Source organism: Lupinus angustifolius, chromosome LG19 (assembly GCF_001865875.1).
Source record: "Lupinus angustifolius cultivar Tanjil chromosome LG19, LupAngTanjil_v1.0, whole genome shotgun sequence".
In the NCBI taxonomy this organism is placed as follows: domain Eukaryota; kingdom Viridiplantae; phylum Streptophyta; class Magnoliopsida; order Fabales; family Fabaceae; genus Lupinus; species Lupinus angustifolius.
The window spans coordinates 14,778,810-14,799,857 of NC_032027.1; the positions used below are offsets into that span (position 1 = coordinate 14,778,810).

General features: G+C 34.0%; 1 protein-coding gene across 5 annotated transcripts; it reads right to left on the reverse strand.

The window, feature by feature from the left end:
• LOC109334426 (histone-lysine N-methyltransferase ATXR7) lies at positions 57-15,488 on the reverse strand. Of its 5 annotated transcripts, XM_019570200.1 has the most exons (22): positions 15,330-15,488; positions 13,135-13,276; positions 11,760-12,359; positions 11,545-11,661; positions 10,954-11,265; positions 10,536-10,877; positions 10,290-10,434; positions 10,042-10,247; positions 9,511-9,966; positions 8,942-9,371; positions 8,206-8,358; positions 7,631-8,061; positions 7,421-7,543; positions 6,881-6,961; positions 5,783-5,836; positions 5,523-5,674; positions 3,772-3,816; positions 3,640-3,691; positions 2,621-2,740; positions 1,710-1,844; positions 932-986; positions 57-421 (listed from the first exon to the last, which is right to left on the reverse strand). In XM_019570200.1, exons 2-17 carry the CDS (start codon positions 13,192-13,194, stop codon positions 3,795-3,797), a joined length of 3,684 nt encoding a protein of 1,227 aa, XP_019425745.1. In that variant the 5' UTR covers positions 13,195-13,276; positions 15,330-15,488; the 3' UTR covers positions 57-421; positions 932-986; positions 1,710-1,844; positions 2,621-2,740; positions 3,640-3,691; positions 3,772-3,794. The 5 variants fall into 5 exon arrangements, with proteins under 5 accessions (XP_019425745.1, XP_019425743.1, XP_019425744.1 ...); XM_019570198.1 differs by having other exon boundaries at positions 10,042-10,434; XM_019570199.1 differs by lacking the exon at positions 932-986 and having other exon boundaries at positions 10,042-10,434.

Sequence of the window (21,048 nt, forward strand, 5' to 3'; positions counted from 1 at the left end):
TTTAAGCTCCTCACAATGATTAATTTATCAACTCTTCTACATCTTTTGTTTTGTGCAAAAATCATTTTTATCCTTTTCTCTTTAAACAAGTAGGGTTTTAAGACGCCATCCTAATATTGTTTGTGGAATTCTCATTACTTTTCTAATGAGTCAGTTTTAGTAAGTACTATATATGAGCATATCAAGTTAGCGAGGTAAATAAAACGATAAGGAGACTATTTAACAAAACAAAGTGAAATTCCACTGCTGCGAACTTATTTTTAACATTTCGTGCATTCCAAGTTATAATGGTATTTAGCCATGAATTTAATTTTCTAAGTACCGTAGCAATGACTATGACAAGGGACAGAAAAGAGAAACATACCAGTATGCACAAATCCAATTCAGCAAATTAATATGGTTTTTCCTACTTGTGTTTCTCCTGCAACCATAGGAATTAAAGAAGGGAAGCAAAATAAATAAAGGTGAAAAGGTACCAATAATAACAAAATACTTGAAAGATGGGTCACTTATCACATTTCCCATAAGAATTCGTTTGCAAGTTTAGTTTTGGAGGGGAATGAAGAGAAATAGAAAACTTCAGAGCCAATGAAGCCCTTCCTTTTCCCTTCTCTCATTTCCAAAATCCAACTGGCAAACAGACCCTAATTTAACTAGTACCAATTTAAAATGCAAAACACAAATGCAAATAGATTAGTGATTCAGACATCTTGACACATACATAATAATGTAATCCACTTTCTGAATTAAAAATTAGAGCACAGGAAGTTTTAAAATTTTAACGAGTCGCTAACCATAATTCCTTATTTTTAGAGATATTTGATACTGAATAAAAAACACTACTCTATGTCTCTAACTATTGGCATAATAGTACGACTATATAGTTATACTTCACTAAGTGCAATTACAAATCATTCATTGAAATCTTTACCAAATTCTTAATTTTGGACCATGCTCAAAATCTTAATTGAACTTCCTTGGTTTTCCTGTTGATGAATGAGAGAAACGAACACCAAACATAAGTGACAAAGGATTGTTAGTTTACGCTTGATATGGGTAAGTAATCTTGCTAAGGCAGCAAAAACAAAAAAAGGTTGTAAATTCATCATGCAACTCAACAAATTCCAACACATGAATATTTAACATCTACAACTCCAAACGGGTTGATATCCATGTCCCACAATTTCACTATACACTTGTAAAAAGAAATTTCAAGACCATTATTGTTGGCATGTAGATACATCAAATTGTTGCCAATTATTGGCCGCACTTACTAACACAATGTTACACATGCAAAACCATGTATATGCCTTTCTCCACCAGCTTAAGCTTTTAACATTACCAAAGCCTCTAAGACCAAGTGGTCAGGAATTTGATCCTTACCTTCTCATTCTCCTAAACAAAAAATGCATAGTACAAGCTTCAATCCCAGAAGCTTGTTGTGAGAAGGGTACGATATATAAAATCATTCATGTGCCTTCACCCAACAACTTAAGTATCAGGAGAGTTACTTCTTATCACAATTCTAAGGATCCTAGTTATAGAAACGAGTGCTTGACAAAAAAAAGAGGACGGATCTTAGTTATATACAATTTGATGTATATGCTCAATGCACTATTTGTTTTTTTTTTAAAATACCCATCTTTTGTCCCAAATCATTTATAGACAAGGAAACGTTTATTTACAGCTTCTAAGAGGAGAAACTCAACTGCCAAAAAAAGTCAATAAGAGTGCACGAGTTAGCTATTTCATCAATCACCCGAACAAGTTGGCAAAACCCAAATTGGAAACCAATCACCAATAGTATTCAGTTCAGCCTATGATCAATGATGTTGATCCATAACCTGAAAACACAATACCTAAATCAATACCAAGAACTCAAGCAATAGATGCCATTCTTTGTTTTATCACAAATATAACCTTGCATTTGTTAGTTTTGTTTCACAACCCATATTTGGTCTAACTAACTGATTTACCTAAAAAGCAAACCAAATCAAGAATACCAAGCATCTAAACTTCTAGACATGCTTGCTACATCATGGATCAAATCAGTTGTAATTTATGGGTTTGAATCATTTTTCTCTTTCCTATATATTGTAACCAACTGCATTTGGGAAATCAAGAAAATGCAGTTTTTCTCCAACCTTATGGAAAATACAATGCATGCTAAGTTAGACTCAACTTATTAAGTAAAGAAAACTTTTAGTTATTGGTTGTTTGAATTAAATTCGTTCATATGCATATTAAACATTGTTATAGCATGGACAGAAACAGAAATGCCCAACCTGAAGAGATACCCATGAAATTGGGCAAATCCTAGGAATGGGATAACTAAAAACAAAATGCATATTGTGAACATTAAAATGTATGCCACAGATATCAAGCAAACACCAATGAAAATAAGTTAACATATGTATTTATATAATTGGTACCAGTAAACATCAAGACAATGGAGGAAACAGAACCTATAGTTCTACACAACTATGCCCCTCTATTTTTCTTTGGTCATCACCTATCTTTATCTAGAGGTAGCGAAATACGGTCCATATCAACTAATGTAGAATTGATTAAAAAATTAACCCCATGAACACCAGATTACTTTATGAAGGTGGGAACGTACAAGGTGTGATCAACAAGCACTCTTTTGCAACTCATCCAATTTGATGTCAGGTGAAATATATAGCTAACAGAGTCTCCAAAGCTTCAAAGTGAAGCTTCCAACTATTTTGGGAGCACAATCCTGCAGAGAAGATGACTGCATTAAGATTACATCAATACAAAGCAAATAAAATGTGTTCTGACCAAAGCAGAAAAAACATTTATAATCAATTGCACCTATAAATGATCACATTAAAGATATTTAGATACCTGAATAACAGAAATAATAAAATAATAACTGTTATGATTAGATAGTAGTGAGTTAACAGCTGTGGGTCATTACAGGTAAATTACAGGGAGAAAGTGACGGATTATTGATTGTATAGGAAAGTAGAGTTCCAGATATGTCAAATACCAGGAGTTGTGAGGAAGAGAGTTGGAAATTAGTGTTCATATCAATAAACACCATATTTGTCATCAAATCTGGTACATTTCTATCACTGGTATCCGAGGTATCAGAGTCTCAAGATCATGAGAACCATTCATAGCTCAATTACAAATGGAGACATTATTAGAATCATTGGTAAGAAGAATCGAAGCTATGAGGAGAACATTGAAGGTACGGAACAAGCAGAAAGGGATCGAGAGATTCGAGAAACTTGACTAAAAAAGTGTGAGGATGTTCTCAATAATTGTCTGAGATCCAGCCATGGAAATCCATTGGGAAGAGATACAACCTTCGGTCTGGGGATTAAAAAAACAAGATTCTTTTCCACATGTCTAATTAATAGAAACCATGAGTCCATGACAAGTACAAAGCTGAAAGTACAATCAGACATCATTGAACAAAACCCAAAAACAAGAAACTTATAAAATGTAAGTGTTTTAAGGGACAGGAGGGCATCAACTTCAGAGATGAAATGATTAGCCATCCACAGAAAGGTGGAGAATAGTATCATTATTCAGTTAGCCAATCAACAATGAAATGAACAACGGTTGATGCCATGGCTAAAAACTAATGTCCAGAACAAGAATGCATACCCATGGACTTGTCCATTCAACAATTTAACAGGCAGACATTGAAAGGAGCAACCTACAAAAACATTGAGCAAGCGAGAGTGAAGCTGCAATCCTGTAACAGAACAGATGTTACCATCAGCAGTAAGTGCATACCAGGATTAGAGAGTCAATCACTCCTAATTCATTGATCCACGACACCTGCAATATAAGTACATAATTGTTATGAACTGTGTATATCTCTACCATTAGCAAGGAGAATGAAATGGCAGTTGTGAAAAATACTTCACCAATTTACAAGTCTGTCAAAAAAACTAAAAAAAGGGCAGCTCAGTACATGGGGCTCCCACTTAGCGGGGTTCGGGAGGGTAGATGTATGCAACCTTACCCTTGCAAGAGAAGAGACTGTTGCCAGGATTTGAAACCATGGCCTTCAGATCACAAGGCAAGCAACCTTACTGTTGTAACAAGGCTCAGCCTCGATGGGATATTAAGCAACAACCAAGTCTTATCCCACTAGGCGAGGTGAACTACATGGATTTAATTAGCGCCAAAAACCAAATTTTCAGAAAATCCATGATGATCGTGGTCTTTTTTAATGGTTTCTCCTTTCCATACCCCTCCATACTTATGTGGGCATTGCCCCATCATCATTCATCAATCACCATCCATCAATCACCATCCATACATACATACATACATAATAATAAAAAAATGAATTGACAAATCTAACAAAACATGCCCCATTTTCTCTCTCTCCACTTCCCTTATTTTTATCCACTCTTATCTCCACCAGTTATTTTCACAGCACACACTAATGTTTTCCACTTGTGGTATATACTAGACACGTACACATTCAGCCAATAGATTGTCATAAAGCCCGATGTTTCTCTCAACAACTCAAGCTTAAAGTTCACTCCTCTTAACTCAAATACTAGGATTATATAAAATAAAAAAAGCATGCATTTAGGCACTCACTAATGGATTTACCCAATGAATATGTCCAGTGCTGAAATAAAAATTAAAATGGTATTGACTCAGTTGATCATAGCTACAAACCTATAGTTTAGAAGCAAATATTTTAATACCCCTCCACATCTTTATGGTTATTGACCATCATCATACATATAAAACCAAAATAAAACAAAATAACAAATCTAACAAAGCATACCCCGTTTTCTCCCTCCACTTCCCTTACTTTCTTCACTGCACAGACTAATGTTTCCGCTTGTAAATTGTAATAGAAGTTGAAAACCTAAAGGTAGTATAAATGGAAGGGATGTACTAAATGGGCATTCTCTAGGGTACAAAACTTTATGCCTCACAGTAAGCTCTGATATGATTTAATGGAAAAGAGTTAAACCTATCACATCGTAGTATGCCATATCATTAAAATGATTAAAAGAAAGACTATACAGCAAGGAAGCAAATTAAATAAGATTCAGACCAAACAACTAACAAAAAAGGTGGCTCTAAGAGATATGCAAGTACTGACATGGTTGCAACCCATGGAAAAAGGAGTAGTATTTAGTTAAATCAATGTGTTCAAAGAACTGGCCACTGTGCCAAGAAAACCATAGGAGGAGGATTCCCCAAGTCATTATAAATTGCTCTTGGCTCATACTCTCATCCGATATGGGATTTTCATACTTAACACACCCCTCACACCCAGGAATGACCCATCTGGAGCGTATAACTTTGCAGGCATGAACATCTGCAGGTGGCCCAACATCAGATAGGCTCTGATACCATGTATTGTGTATTGTGTCATAGCAGACTACACAGTGTACTATTTATATTATTACGAGGTTACAATAATCTTACAAATTAAAGCTAATCAATGCCTAGTATTTACATGTGATGAAATGCATTTTACATGTAAGGAATATGTTATTTCTAACACTTACTTTCTGGAACCACAGTTGCAGGTGATCTTTTTCTCTTCCAAGGGGAACTTATAGTTGTATGTAATTTCTTCGCCCGCGGCTATATGCCGCTTTGCATATATGAAAATCTTCTTTTGACCCTCCACAGATATAACTTTTGTGTAGCAGTTGGGCTGCCAAAAATTCAGTTCAAGTTATGTAAAATCAAGTTTGGAACAAACACATATATACAACTATATAAAAAACATGCATTTCAAAATATAATAATACTAAACAAGTACCTCACAGGAATGGTTAATAAATCTTGCAATCCCACCTCTCTTTGTAGCATCAACCTACAAACACTCAGACAGGAAATGAAAATATATCAGTCACCAGCTGTCACTGAATTTGAACTGATCAGCATCTGCTCATTTTTTAGAGATTCTTAATTAAGAGACATGAAAAACTACATATAACATAGGCCCTATTTAGATCAGCTTTCGTGGACTATATTTTAAGCTTAACTAGATCCTAGAGGGATAACAAAATATAAGACAAGAAATTCTTCCGTGCTCCTAGAGCAAGACAAATATCTTGCTCTGTATCATTCACTAAGAAGCACTTACGTTTCAGCATTAAGAATGAATTTAAAGTGAGAGACAGTAATGGACCACAAAACAGATGTGATGAATAAACACTCAACGATAATGAGAAAGATTTTTCTTACTCTTGAAGAACCTAAGAATCTCTCGTATATGACGAGATATAATATGTTTGGATTACCATATAAAAGGAGCTTAAATAAACCAAATAGCCATAAATGCTGAAAAGGTAACTTTAGTTTTCTAGGTCTGACATCCAAGATTCTACCAACAAGTCTGTACATATATCTTCTAGTGTCCAACCATATTAGACACAGATCAGCTCTGTATGGATACACACAAACATTTAAGACCCCAAATTTCCAAAACATGACATAGACTTATGTTGAACTCTCTCTGACTATGCTTTACTCCTTAAACTTCACTCACTATGTTTGAATAGAACGAAACCAGGAGTAACAATATCATTCAATGCCAAGATAGGGAGAAGTAGAACCAAACATCTAATTCATCAGACAAAATAACTAAAAAGGGCAGCCCATTGCACGAAGCTCCCACCAAGTGGAGTCTGGAGAGGGTAGATGTATGCAGCCTTACCCTCACAATCGAAGAGATTTTTTCCAAGATTTGAACTCATGACCATCGGGTGACAAGGGAAGCAACCTTATCGTTGCACTAAGGCTCACCCTCATCGGACAAAATGACTATGAATGTATAATATAAACTACCTTAGTGAAGCAAGATAAATAAAATAAAGTTTAAAATATAAAAGATACTGCAGTGATATGTACTAACCACATAATCATCATCAATTCTAAAGAGGTAACTGCCTCCAATTCCCATCTTTTCATACTGATGTTCACGTATATCAGATATCTGTTAGAAGCAAAATCATATCAGTTAATTGCTTTGATGAAAAAAGCAATCACATTAAAAAACTATTGACTAAATTTTTTTCGATGGATTAAACTATTGACTAAATGAATACATACAACTTAATGATTTGAGTTATGACCAACAATAACTTTCTAAAGGAAAAAAAATGACAGGATGGGAAGAATGTTAAAAACATGCATCCAGAATGTAAGTTCCAATTTTTAATGAGATACACAAACAGTAATACGTCTTAATTATAAATTATTAATAAATAAAATTGGAAACACTAAAGAGAAACCTGCCTAATTTGACTGACTTAATACATTTTGTTATATACAAGATCTAATTCAGAATTTACTTTGTAAAAACAGACTGGCATGATAATTAAATAATGTTGTGAATACAATTGGTCAATAGCCATGACATATACATCTTAGCAACAGTAGTTATTTTGCATACCCGAGGACGGATTAGTTCTCCAATATATTCAATCACAAAATCCTCTGCCTCTATTGGCTCCAAGGCGACAAGGCCCCAGTCATGTATCTTGCTCCTTTGAAAACGTAAATGTTTTTTCCTTGCCTAAAAAATGCAACGCAAATAGTTGAAAATTATGCATCCAGATGCTCTATATAAGAAACTCCAAAAACCTATTCATGCTTCAATCACCTTTAATTGAGGCACTTTCAGAAGATCTGCACCATCTACAGCAGCAAGAAGACGACGCAATTTTACCCTATTTGTTCTTGCAGAAAGACCCTTACCATTGGACAAATGAGTAAAATTATTATCAGAATCTGTGATCTTGTTCTGTACACATGTAAGGCCCCTGACACGTGCTCTAAGTGCAGGACTGGCATTTTGAGACCATTTATGCCATTCCCACCCATCAATAGAAGTCTTGGCACATCCATCAGATCTAGGGCATAAATCCAACGGCTTGGATTTAGCAGAATTATTCATTGCCACCATAACCTGTTTCCTAGCCCCCTGCTTCTTACCATTTGAAATTTTCAAAACCTTCCCTGGTTGCTGTAAGGATGGCATATCATCCTGGTCCATTAGATGCTTCCTTTTAGATTTTGATACTGTACTTTTCACTGCAAACAGGAACAGGCAACCCATAAAACAAATATGAATCTAGCACTAGAAAAAACTATATACATCTACAAGGATAAGTTTAAGCAAGGAATAAGAAGGTAATGAACATACAAGGATACAGTAAGACAATGCCATAAACCTACCATTAAGCATCTCTCTGGAGCTATGCCCAGTGGTCTTCCCTTGAATGGTGCCTTCACACCCATCAATTCTAACCCCCTTCCTCATGCCAACACTATTATCTATTGATGTTGAAAGCCTCTTTTCATTAGATTTTTCAACATCCAAAACATCACCTACATAAGGAAAAAACAGCCCAATTGTTATACATATTCAAACTTATATGGCTTTTGGTCCCATAAAATATGGTATTTTTAGTTTTGGTCCCTTAAAACTTATAAAAAAATGTTTTAGTCCTTGCTGTTATTGAGCATCCCTTAAGTGATTACAAGGCAAACGGAAGTCCCATTCAGGTGCCATGTGTCAGTGCCTCCATTTACCATGTAAACGCCAAGCAAACACTCACTAACGGTCAGGACTGGACAATTTTTTTTTTTTAAACTTAGACCAAAACCAAAAAGTGCTACTCCCTCCCATAAAGCTAGTAAAACTTTGAAAAATAAAAGAAAATAAGGGAACATTCATTTAATATTGTCTAACAAAGTGACATATCCCCAAAAAACTCATTTGCACTCAAAATCATGTCATTTAAAAATTACAATTTTCAATTTTTTTATTAATTATCTTAACTTCATTTTGGGACAGGATTTTTTTGCAAATTTATGGGAAGGAGGGAGTATATTTCTAGGCACCCAAAAACATACTTAAGCCACATAAATATGAAGCAGCGTCAACAAACTAACAAGGAAAGTTATATACTTTGAACTGTATGCGAAAACTTCAATACTTTTCGACTGGATTTATTCTTCAACGATGATTGATCACTGTGCAAGCTACCATTAACATTTACAGGAGAAGACCTTCCCTTAGCAAATACATCCTTCTTCCTTTTAATCATCCTTGTCTTTCCACTATTATTATAGGCTAGTTTAACTTCTGCAGTCTTATTCAAACCACCAGAAGCATGTTTCCTTAACTTAGCCACAGACTGCTTCCTGGGACCAGAATCATCTACTGATACAGATTGAGAGGAACCCAACTCTTTCCGTGACAGTTTCTCATGGTAATATATTTGCTTTGCACTGACCAGAGGAACTCCCGAAGAAATTTTTGATCCTTCCATCATTCTTCCCAGTCTAGAAGTAGAATCGTTCAAATGTCTCTTGCTTGCATTGAATGTTTTCCCTTTCTAAAGAATTACAAAAATAAATTTAATAAATTAACTATACAAAATGAGATTATATACACCAATTAAAAAGACAGCCAAAGAAAACAAGGTTAAACACAGTATTTAAGTTTTTGTAAATATTGATGAAGGGAAATCATACTTCATGACCAACAGACTGAAATTTTTTCTTCACGGTAAAAGCTATAAAAACTTTATTCAATGCAGAATCGAGAAACAATGACTTCCACTCATCCATAACTTCATCATGCAACTTCTGTCGGCACAGTGCGGTTGCAACATATCCTGTCATCTTAGGATTACATTCGATTAACCTTGAAGGTCGAAATTTAGAATTGTAGTGAGGCAAACTTGTCTGAAAGTTCTCTTCAAATCCAGGTGGTATGTCATCAATCTCCTCCTCATCAACAACATCATCTACAAATCCACACAACTCCTTAAATGCATTTGCAAATACATCAGACATTGGGTTTTTAGATGAAGACTCGCAAAATAAATCCTTTTCTTTTGTAGGAGCCACAGATTGGTCATCTAGTATTTCCTTCACAGGTGTTTTATCAGTAAGTATCTCTGAAAAACCACAGTCACTAACAGCAACCTGCAACGATTAAAGCATTCTTCAACATAATAGTGTGTAGACAGATAAAAGGATATAACACTTTAATCAAGTTACCTCATTCAATTTGTTTTCTGGGGAATGAAATAAATTGTTCACTTCCTTTTCAACAAAACTTTTAATGTATTCAACAAAAAACTCCATTGATGAGACATGAAGTTCATTCTCCACACTTTCAAGAATGCATGTCAAATCTTTAGAGTTATGATGAGGGCGTGAAACTGTGCATGTCAAATCTTTAGAGTTGTGATGAGGGCGTGAAACTGTGCATGTCAAATCTTTAGAGTTATGATGAGGGTGTGAAACTCTACGACCTTCTAGCAAGTATCCACGTCTGATGCCACTACAAGATAAAGATGATTGAGCATGACAATCTCTTTTAATTGCAAGCACTCCAAACTTATCACAGCAATCAGCATTGTATTCAGAGGAACTTGACCTGAGAAGTAACTGAAGAACAATGGTATGATTTTTTATATTAAAGAATAAAACAATCGTATGATCATTGTAGGTTAAATTAAAGAAGAACCTAAAGTAAGCAAGGTACTCACGTCTTCTGATTTAATCTTTTGATTCTTTTCATCATAATATCTACAGCCACTGACAGGTTGATGCTTAGGCTTAGACCAAAGCTTCTTCTTCCTCCAGGAAAATAAGTAGTCAGTAAGAGTGTCAAAAAACACTGCATTCCACATGACTTGCATGCAATAATCAAAAAGTACTTTACGAACAACAGCATATGACCACCAATAGTTTTCAATGCTTCCAACTGATTTAATGGTTGTTGCAGATGATCTGGAAATTTCATGACAAGCCTGATCAGCTAAAATATGGGAAGGTGCAGGCTCACTTGGAATGGCAGTACCTTTACTGATCTCCAAGGCAACCTTGGACTGTCAAAGCAAAAGTACAACTTGTTAAGATCTACATAATTTCAACAATTAAAATTGCGAAGCAATAAAGTAATACCTTTTTGCTATCCAACATGCAAGTCTCAGAAGCCTGTTCAGCTGATTCGAGCTTATGCTTCTTATATTTCCTTTCAGTAACAAATTCTGCAATGATATCGCCAATAATCCCATCTAGCACAACTCTGCGTGCAGCTTTCATGACACCCAAGTGTAATTGGGAAGAGATGCTCTCAGATATTTCACAAATTATGTTTACCCTACCATCAACCTCATTACTTTTTGAACCTGATCTACATATGGTTTCTCCTTCAAATGCATTTACAGCAGATAGTAGCATAAAGGGGGCACACTTATTGTCAGAACGAGAGATCTGTTAATAAACATAAACCAGTCAAAAAAAGTACGGTCAGAATAACATTAGACAAAACAGTGATAAACCCAGACAACATAGTAACATTCCAACAACCCCATATATATATATATATATATATATATATATATATTCCAATTTATCTAGACAGAAAAGCAACAATATGACAGAATCACAGAGCTAATGTCCACTAACAATCCGTGTCACTGAATCAACTCATCATTTCCTGAAACAGATCAGCAGCTTACATATTTCACTGAATCAATATATCCATCTTACCATGGATGAATCTTTAAGATATCCATTTCGGTGCCAGGAAATCAAATCTGAAAGAGAGTGTGGCCCATGTTTCATACTATTTTCATCCTCATAAAACCAACAGCACTCTTCAACTAACTGAAATAAGAAATAAGAAATAACGAACAACCATAAAAAATACAAACTGGAAAGTCAAACTGGCTTATATATGACAACATTGAACAGATATTGCACACCATCTGAGAAGATATCATACTGCTGAACGCCTCTGAGTTTGAAACTAGGTGATTGGACTCATTCAGGGAGTAATTGACATGTGACTGTAAATCAGACATAACATCCAGGGGAAAAGCATTCCCAAAGGATCTATCTTGCTCGTGTACTGTCACATCCTTACAAGACAAGGAGGAGGAGGAGCAATTTGAAGGCATCCTTGTGTCTGAGATGCTTAGACTCAGATGTGCAAACCCAGTGGAAACATGGTCAGGAAACTGCTTGAAATAATTCAATGGCACATGATTCATTAATCTGCCATTCATCAAAGGATACACAGGAAGCTCGTGTGGCAAGAAACCAGTAGTTAGGCCCTCATATAACTGCTCCTTAATATAGGGACCGCACATTTGCCCATTTTCATTCACATACATCCATCCACTCACAAAATCAGGCTGCTGCATATAGCCACAGAAACTCTGGTCCACATGTGAAACATTCCCTGTGACAGAACACATAGGAATATTGCCGCTATTCACATTTGATGGAAATTTCATCTCCATTCCAAAACCTGGATCAATTTTATCATCAATATTGAAGGGAGGGGGAATATCACCAGTATCCTGCACCAGAGAAAGTATTCAAGCATATAATCAAAGGGGGGGAAACAAAAAAAAATTCACAGATTAGTATCCCAAGTTTAGAAATGGTTTTTAATTCAGTGGTGGTTTTAACATCATATGTGTATGTTGTATCATTCATATTTAATTTCATTTCATTAAATGGGGAGGATACAGTATACTTCATAAGCAAAGGATACTTAAAAAGAAACATAAGTAACTCCAAGAGACCTAATTGCTCTTCAATCTATTCATATATTTTTTAGTAGTCTACCTTCAAAAATTCTTGCACAAAGAACCAAGGAGAGTGTCCATAAGCACAGTTCAACCTCATAATAGATCTAAGAACATCTTAAAATCCACGATTTTGCACCAAACCACGTTATAAAATAACATGTTTAACACATTGCCAAAAAACTTTGCTTTCCTTGTCCTTCCAAAGAAACCCTAACTAATTAAAGGAGGTTGCTCTGAGCTTTAAGGGAACACCCTAGAGTCACAAAAACATTAAAGACAAAAATCCCCATCAGGATTTCTACACCAAAAAGGGCGGCTCAGTGCACAAGGTTACGAGGCATCAACCCTATCGTTGTGCCAAGGCTCACCCTCATTCTAGAAAATTATGCACCATGATAAGTGTTGAAAACCAAGTGCAGTAAAAAGTTTCTGAGAACTGAAAATAAGAAAGATGATTTAGGCAAGGAGAGACCTCTGAGAAGGGGACAGAACTCCACATAAAATGATTTTCTAAAATTCTACCCCGAGAACCACTACTCACATTTGAGGGAAGCATAAGCATAGAACCACAATCGAGATTATTGATAACTTTTGCAGACATGGAGTATCTGTTTAATTCTGAAACATAGCAATCACAAGCCACTAATGACACGGAAGCAGCTTGTGTCTGAAAAATCCATTTACTGTCAAAAGATGGAAAATAGATAGCAGTTTACTGAGTGTGAAAATCAAAAGGCCTAACATAAATAACAACCAGAATAAAAGATACAGATTAATTTGAGCCTTCATGTAAACCTGAGAATCATAAAGCAAATTCAATTTAACACGTTATCAATGATTACAAATTTAATTAACATTTTCCTCCAGCCAAATGTTGTCTACGTAACAGAAAGATCAAGTGAGCATCTAAGTTGTTGAATTGATAACTTGTACTTTGCAGCACAAGTAGAGTAGGCAATTTACAATTGTTTGACATACAAAGACTGAGCCTTAAGGTGTATCATTAATAAGTATCATATTAATGCATTGATAACATTACCATTTACTTCTTTTTTATGTGGATCTTTTGGAGTGTATTTATAATGTCATGACTCATGACACTTCAAATATTACCACCTCTGTAATATGGTCCATATCATGTGATGCGGCCGCAGCATTGTGGTTGGGGAAGACGCTAAACAGCACCAGACCACTATTGCAGTGTGAATGGGATTCACAGGGAAAATGGGGAACACAACACGAAAATACAAACATGGTAGGTAGACACGTACAACAGGACCGTAACATGAAACATATGATCTTTCTACAATAAAAAAACATTTAAAAAAATACTTACACATAAAAATAACAAAAATAAGTATAATTACCTTAAACAACTAAAGATTAATAAATCAAAACATTATACACCATCATATATGCCATTTTTAGTGGACGAAAAATGCAATAAACCAGAAACAGAGCAAGCAATCGAGTACATTCGAGGCAACAGAAGCCAACAGTAAAGGTTGGCACTCAAGAAGCGACAAAAAAAAATGCAACCCAGACAGATCACTTCCCGTCTTGATGGACATAGAACCAGCAGCGGCCAGAACCAGACGCACTTATAACCACATGAAGAATCTGTGGATGCACACAGATGGAGTGGCAAGTAGAAATCTAAGCGATAACAAGGGTTTCATATCCAATATCTAGTTCAAAACTCAAACCGGCCAGGTAACTCTCTTTAGGCTGGCTTCTTGTTCCCCAGAAAATTGGCCACTCCAACTTAAATGGCATTCAAAATAGGACCAGTGGATGTACCCATTACTATCCTTTCCATGTTCCAACTCGCAATCCCAGCACAATCCTAGAAGTACAAGTTATCAGCTAGAGACGGGATTGTCGTGTGATTCTTCAACCCAACTCAGTGAACTCACTATCTTGAAAACCGTAGAAGGAACAATCTACCAGTTTTATTTAAATTTGTCATGATTCTAAATTATTTATTAGAGTATATTGTGTAGACCAGTTTTTATGCTTCCCTGAATGCCTAGAGTGCAGTGGGTGAATCCCCCGCACCCTCCTCTGTTAAATCAACAGAAGAGGTTAGGAGCAATTACTCTACTATTGGTATCAGTTACTCTACTAAACCATTGTAACTCATAACTCAGTTTAATCAATTAAGAAATAACAAATTCAGTTACACTTCTCTCTCTCTAGCACAGTTTCTATAGTTTACATTATTTTACTCATGATTGCAAAGTCTCCTATCTTCTATATCTTCACTCACCCTTTGTTAAAAGGACATACAAATCATTTCGTTCAGAAATTGGAATCTCCGTAACATTGCATTATCTAGAAAATTTAATGCTATTGTCCTGTGACTTTAACTTCAATTTTATAAATGTGTCTTTGTTGGTGCAGAGATAATAATATATACCAATGATTTACTTCTCTTGCACCATAACTTTTTTTCTATCTTACATTCTCACTGTTTTCCACAAACCCTTCCATGCTTCAAAAATCCCAATCATAGAACATTCTAAAGGAATAACCCTAATTCATGATTCATTGGATTCTATGAAGCCGTTACTGAATATAACAGCAATATTCTACTAACATGCATTGTTATTCTCAAAAAAACATGACAGAAAAAAAGTAAAAATAAATAAATAAACAAACAAATTGACGATTTATGCGTATAATAATAGATGGTAATGAAGAAAAGGTGAGAGAAGGATCGAGAGTGAAACCAACCTTGTATTGTATCTATATGATTGGGATTTGATCTACTGGAAAATTTCTAGGGTTTCGGGTGAATTTGATTTGAAGGGAAAGAAGGGAATTTGGTATATTATTGAGAGAGCAAAATTCGATAATTGAGGTGTGGTGTTTTTAGCTTAGCTTCTCCTACCTTTTATTTGTGCTAATTGATATAACTCTTCTAGGTTTTAAAATTGTTTATCTGATTTGTTTTTTATACATGCCATCTCCACCCCTTTAACTATTGATTAATGTTATTAATAATGAGCACATCTTCTCTCACATAAATTAAATTATATTAGGTTGAATGTTATAAATTATGTTAGTAGAAAAAATATTTAGTAATTAAATTTTAATTTAAGTACATTTTTTTTAACTAATGACAATCACATTTGATATAGAATGCCATTTATTGTGATATAGCACATCTGCATCCTATTAATATTATATCGGTTATCAAACTGATTAGTATACTGGTATAGTGGTTGAACCGATGGTTCACTAATTAAACCGCATACCGGCAAAATTATATATACATGTATAATATATTAACATTAATGTTGAAAAACTAATAACAAGTTTTAACCAGAATTATTATGTGACCTTTATAATTATTGTATTGTACCAGTATTAAGAACAATTCATCAATATACACATTGAACTAGCCAGTATAAACTTGTTTTTACAACAGTGTTATTCATGATTCATAATTCATATATTTTTTTACAGTAAATACATTATTTATCATTATTTTTTATTTATATTATAATTACATATCAATTAGGATAATACAATAATAATATAAAAAAAATTATCATTAGTATATTTTTTTTTTCTAATCAACATAACCTTTATCTTTTGAGTCATTCTCAACAAATCTCTCTTTCACCACCACAATTCATATTCCGAAGCAAAATTATATATTACATATTGTTTAGTTAATTATATATTATTTCATAAGTATTTTTTTTAATATGCTATTAAATATTAAAGACAATATATCCACAGTGTTTTCAACAAAGTATTAATATTATTATGTGAAGTTAGGTACATTCATTCAATGATGGCACAAAATATAACATAAGTCATATTCATAGTCTATATATTATACATAAATAAAATTTATATCGACCAAGATTAAGGTTATAGATTAAAAAATATGATTTATTGTTTAGAATGGGATAAACTATATTTAGGGGGAAAAAATCTTCTTATCTAATAACAAATAATTTCATCTTATCTAAGAACGCAGAGATGAAATAAAATAAATAGTATGTCTTTTACTGACATTTTTCAAATGAAACAAATAATATTTAATAAAAATATTTATCTTTATTAAGTAATAAAAAAATTTAAAAAAAATATTTGGATGCAAATGTTTTTCTTATATGATAACTCATTCTTAGACCATCATCACTCAATTAAAATTGATAATTTCGTTTCACTAAACTAAAAAGTACTTAGTGTCTGAAATAATGTCAGTAATCTGTAACTTTAAATATAGACTATGCAAATTTTATTTATGTATTAATCTATCACATTAAAAATTTTAAAAAAAGATTATGAGTACGTTGTCTATTAAATATTCAAGCAAACAGATAGTATCTTAAAATTAATACTTATGAAATAATATATAATTGATTAATTAATGTGCATTTTTGGGTGAATATTACTGGTACTAAATTAATGTTTTTGACCAAATTGAGATAAACCTAGCATTGCTAAATGTTGGTTTTTTACATAATGTAGTTTTGTTTTTTTAATTAATAAGGATAACACGTTCCACAGCATTGTACGTTCAATCTATTTGGTGACTGCTGATATTTGGAATTTTAATAAACATTCTTTTTTTGGGTACATAATAATGATTGACTGTTAACTCTAAGGATCGTTATGGTTGGAGTCTAGTGGTATGTGGAGGAAGAATTCGATCTTTTGTACTACAGAATAGGAAATCAATTACGTTATATGTAATGTTCTCATGACTTCATATATTGGTCTAATATCAATAGTTTTGATTCTAATGAGGATGTTTTATCTAGTTTACATTGGTATCTTCCACATGATAGAAAGATGAAGATTATTGATTATGGTAGTTATATTCTGGGAGCAAATATAATTGTTGGAGGTGACGTTATTCGTAAGCTATAAGGAAATGGGCGTCTGGGTTTTTGGTAAATTTTGGGATTGGAATTCCTATTTTAGTTGAATTCTTGGCCATAAAGCACGATTTGAGTCTGGCTTGGAATGTGGTCATCGAAATGTTATCCTTGAATGTAATTTCCTAGAGGTTGTTCTGATCATTTCGCTAGGAATTTCGATTCCTATGCACCGTGTATCAAAAGTTGTCAAGAACATTTGGAGAGTAGATCTATGCAATTTTAACCTTATAAATGAATATGTTAATTCCAGGATTTGAACCTTCACATCACAAAGTATCAATATCCAATTTTGTCTTGTCCAAAATTGATATTTAACAATAAAATTTATTTTTCAAAAATAGTTAAATACTATTTAATAAATAAATTAAATAATTATCAGATTATTTTTATTTTAAAAATGAGAAGGAAATATTGATATTTATCCTTTTATTTTTTTAATAAAAAAACTACCTAGATAAAACCTCATAATTCTGTTTTTCATACACCTTTTTAAATTAATTCCAAAAATTAATAAAATATGAAATATCTAAAAGGTTGCTAGGATTTAGTTTTTTATTTATGATTATCTCTAAAAAGTAATTACCATAATATTAGAAAAATGCTAACAAAATTAGAAATTAAAGATAATGATAGGAACTAAGATTGTTATTAGATTTTTTGATTGATTCTTGTCGGCAAAGTTTCTAGGTCCAACAATATATAGTCTCCATATGAGTTCTTAGTTGAAACACATGAAAAAAGAGCAAAAACACCAAAACAGATATAAACAAAAAATATTAGAAAGAAACATCGAAGAATTTCAATGGGATAGCTCGAAATCTGTGTGTTCACTCTTATTAGACAAACAACTCTTAAACTACAGCAATGATGCATCCAACACCAGCAACAATAACACTTCCAGAACCAACAATGATGCATCCAGCACTGATAAATTACAGCAACAAGCACCAAGCAAAGGCAATAACAAAGACATCCATACTCAATTAAATCAACCTTCAATATCTCATTGTGTTCATCAAACATAAAGGCTCATTAATGATTCAGAGGCAATTCATTTCTAGTCAATCCCCTCAGGCTGCAAATTGCTCTATTCTATCTTTTTGTTCTGTTTTTCGTTCTGTGTTGCTTGGCTAACAAGCAACACATTCAGCTTTTAATTCTTCTAAGAGTTTGTTAGTTTATTCCTATTATTTTCAGTTAGTTAGTTGCTCTAGTTTTCCCTCCTATAAATAGGAGTTGGCTTTTCTCTCTTGGTAACTCAATTCAATCAAATTATCAATAATAGAAGATTCATTTTCCTTATATCTTCTTAATCATCATTCTGTTTTCATTCTTTCTTTCACCTTGAAGTGTTATTCACTTCAATTCTCATTCAAGAAACCTTCTTGACATTCTTTTACAAGATTTTCTTGAATAAGGGCTGTTACATTCAAAATGTCTCATTCATCACCTCTCAATCAACACATAAATGTTGCACAAGACCCTTACTATGTGCATCCATCAGATAACCCAGGAATTGCACTAGTTTCACCTCTTTTGGATGGTGAAAACTATCACCAATGGAGTAGGTCCATGAGAATGAGCCTTATTTCCAAGCAAAAGTTCGAGTTTGTGGATGGCAACATTCAAATGCCAACAAAGGATGATCCAATCTTCAAAGCATGGGAAAGGGCTAACAATATGGTCACATCTTGGATTATAAGATCAGTTTCCCCATCTATTTCATAGAGTATTCTTTGGATTGATAAAGCACATGAGATTTGGGAAGAACTCAAAGAAAGGTTCTCACAAGGCAATCTGTTCAGAATTGCAGAGCTACAAGACAGCATAACCAATTGCAGGCAAGGAGATCTTAATGTTAGCAAATATCACACTGAAATGAAGACCCTATGGGATGAATTGGAAATTTTCAGACCCCTTACCAAGTGCAATTGTGATAGTGAAAGATTCAGAACTGAGGACAAAGTCATCCGATTCTTAAAAGGATTGAATGATTCATACTCCAATATAAAATCACAAATCATGTTAATGGAGCCCCTTCCAAACATGAACAAGGTACTATCACTAGTGATTCAGCAAGAAACTCAAATGTATGGCAGTGAATCAGAGGCAAAAACAATGAGCATTGGAACCAATTGGAAGAAGAACACACCATATAACAAGGATGCAGGCCAAGCTAACAAAGGATTCACTAAAAGCAATCAGAACTCATACAATAAAAGCCCCTGGAACAAGTCATCCAATTCAAGCAAATTCTGCACTCATTGTAAGAAGCCTGGACACACTGTTGAGAATTGTTACAGAATTCATGGATTCCCCCCTAATTTTCAATTCACAAAGAATCAACAAGTCAATTCTGTGACCTCTGGGAATGAGTCTGAGCACCAAAAGGGGGATGATGCTTCTTATGGACTAACCAAAGAACAATACCAAAGCTTGATCAACATATTACAAAGGCAGACTAATCAAAAGCAAGATCCACCTACTGATCAGAATATGGCTAACACATTATCTACATCTTCTACACCCAGAGATCACAATGAGGAAGGTATGCCTATATCTCAATGGATATTAGATAGTGGTGCCACTGATCATATTGCCTATAACATATCTTATTATTCTGCCTATCATAAAATCAAACCTTTAAGGGTCAAATTGCCCAATGGACATGAAGTTTTGGCCAAAATCTCAGGAACCATAATCATTTCCAAAAGACTAACCATACATGATGTTTTGTATCTCCCTTCATTCTCTTATAATTTGTTATCTATCCCTAAACTGACTTCACAATCCTCCTGTATTTTGTCATTTGATGATTCTTGTTGCAAAATACAGGAGAAGGATTCCTTGAGGATGATTGGTATAGCTAACCTATCAAAAGGATTATATGTGTTGAAGGGAGCTCAGCCTACACACACTGCCAATTTCTCTGCTAGCAACTCTGTTAATGTTCCTAAGAATAGCATATGGCACTATAGATTAGCTCACCCTTCCAAATCTTGTATGGACACAATTAAGACAAAAATGCCTTACATTTCTTTCAATAAAGATCACATATGTGATGTTTGTCATCAAGCTAAGCAAAAGAGACTTCCTTTTCCTTTAAGCATTACATGCTCTAATAACATCTTTGATCTCATTCATGCTGATATTTGGGGACCCTTTCCCATCACCTCAATACATGGCCACAAATATTTCTTAACAATTGTGGATGATCATAGTAGATATACATGGATTACCTTAATGAAAAGCAAGTCAGAAGCATCTATGGCACTAAGGAACTTCATCACCCTCATCCAAAACCAATACTCTACTGTCATCAAGGTTGTTAGAACAGATAATGGCCCTGAGTTCATTCTAAAAGACTTTTATGCAAATAAAGGAATTCTTCACCAAACCTCATGCACATACACACCACAACAAAATGGTATTGTGGAAAGAAAGCATCAACACATCTTGAATGTGGCAAGAGCTCTCCTAATTCAAAGTAACCTTCCTAAAATCTATTGGTCATATGCCATTAGACATGCTGTCCACACCATCAACACTTT

Bases quoted from the DNA above. Each gene is read 5' to 3' on its own strand.
- LOC109334426 (XM_019570199.1), bottom strand. From the start codon at position 13,194: ATGTCTGCAAAAGTTATCAATAATCTCGATTGTGGTTCTATGCTTATG. The intron at 10,435-10,535 runs GTGAGTACCTTG...ATTGTTCTTCAG, and splicing joins AAAAGATTAAATCAGAAGAC to TTACTTCTCAGGTCAAGTTC. The intron at 8,062-8,205 runs GTAGGTTTATGG...TCCTGTTTGCAG, and splicing joins CTCCAGAGAGATGCTTAATG to TGAAAAGTACAGTATCAAAA.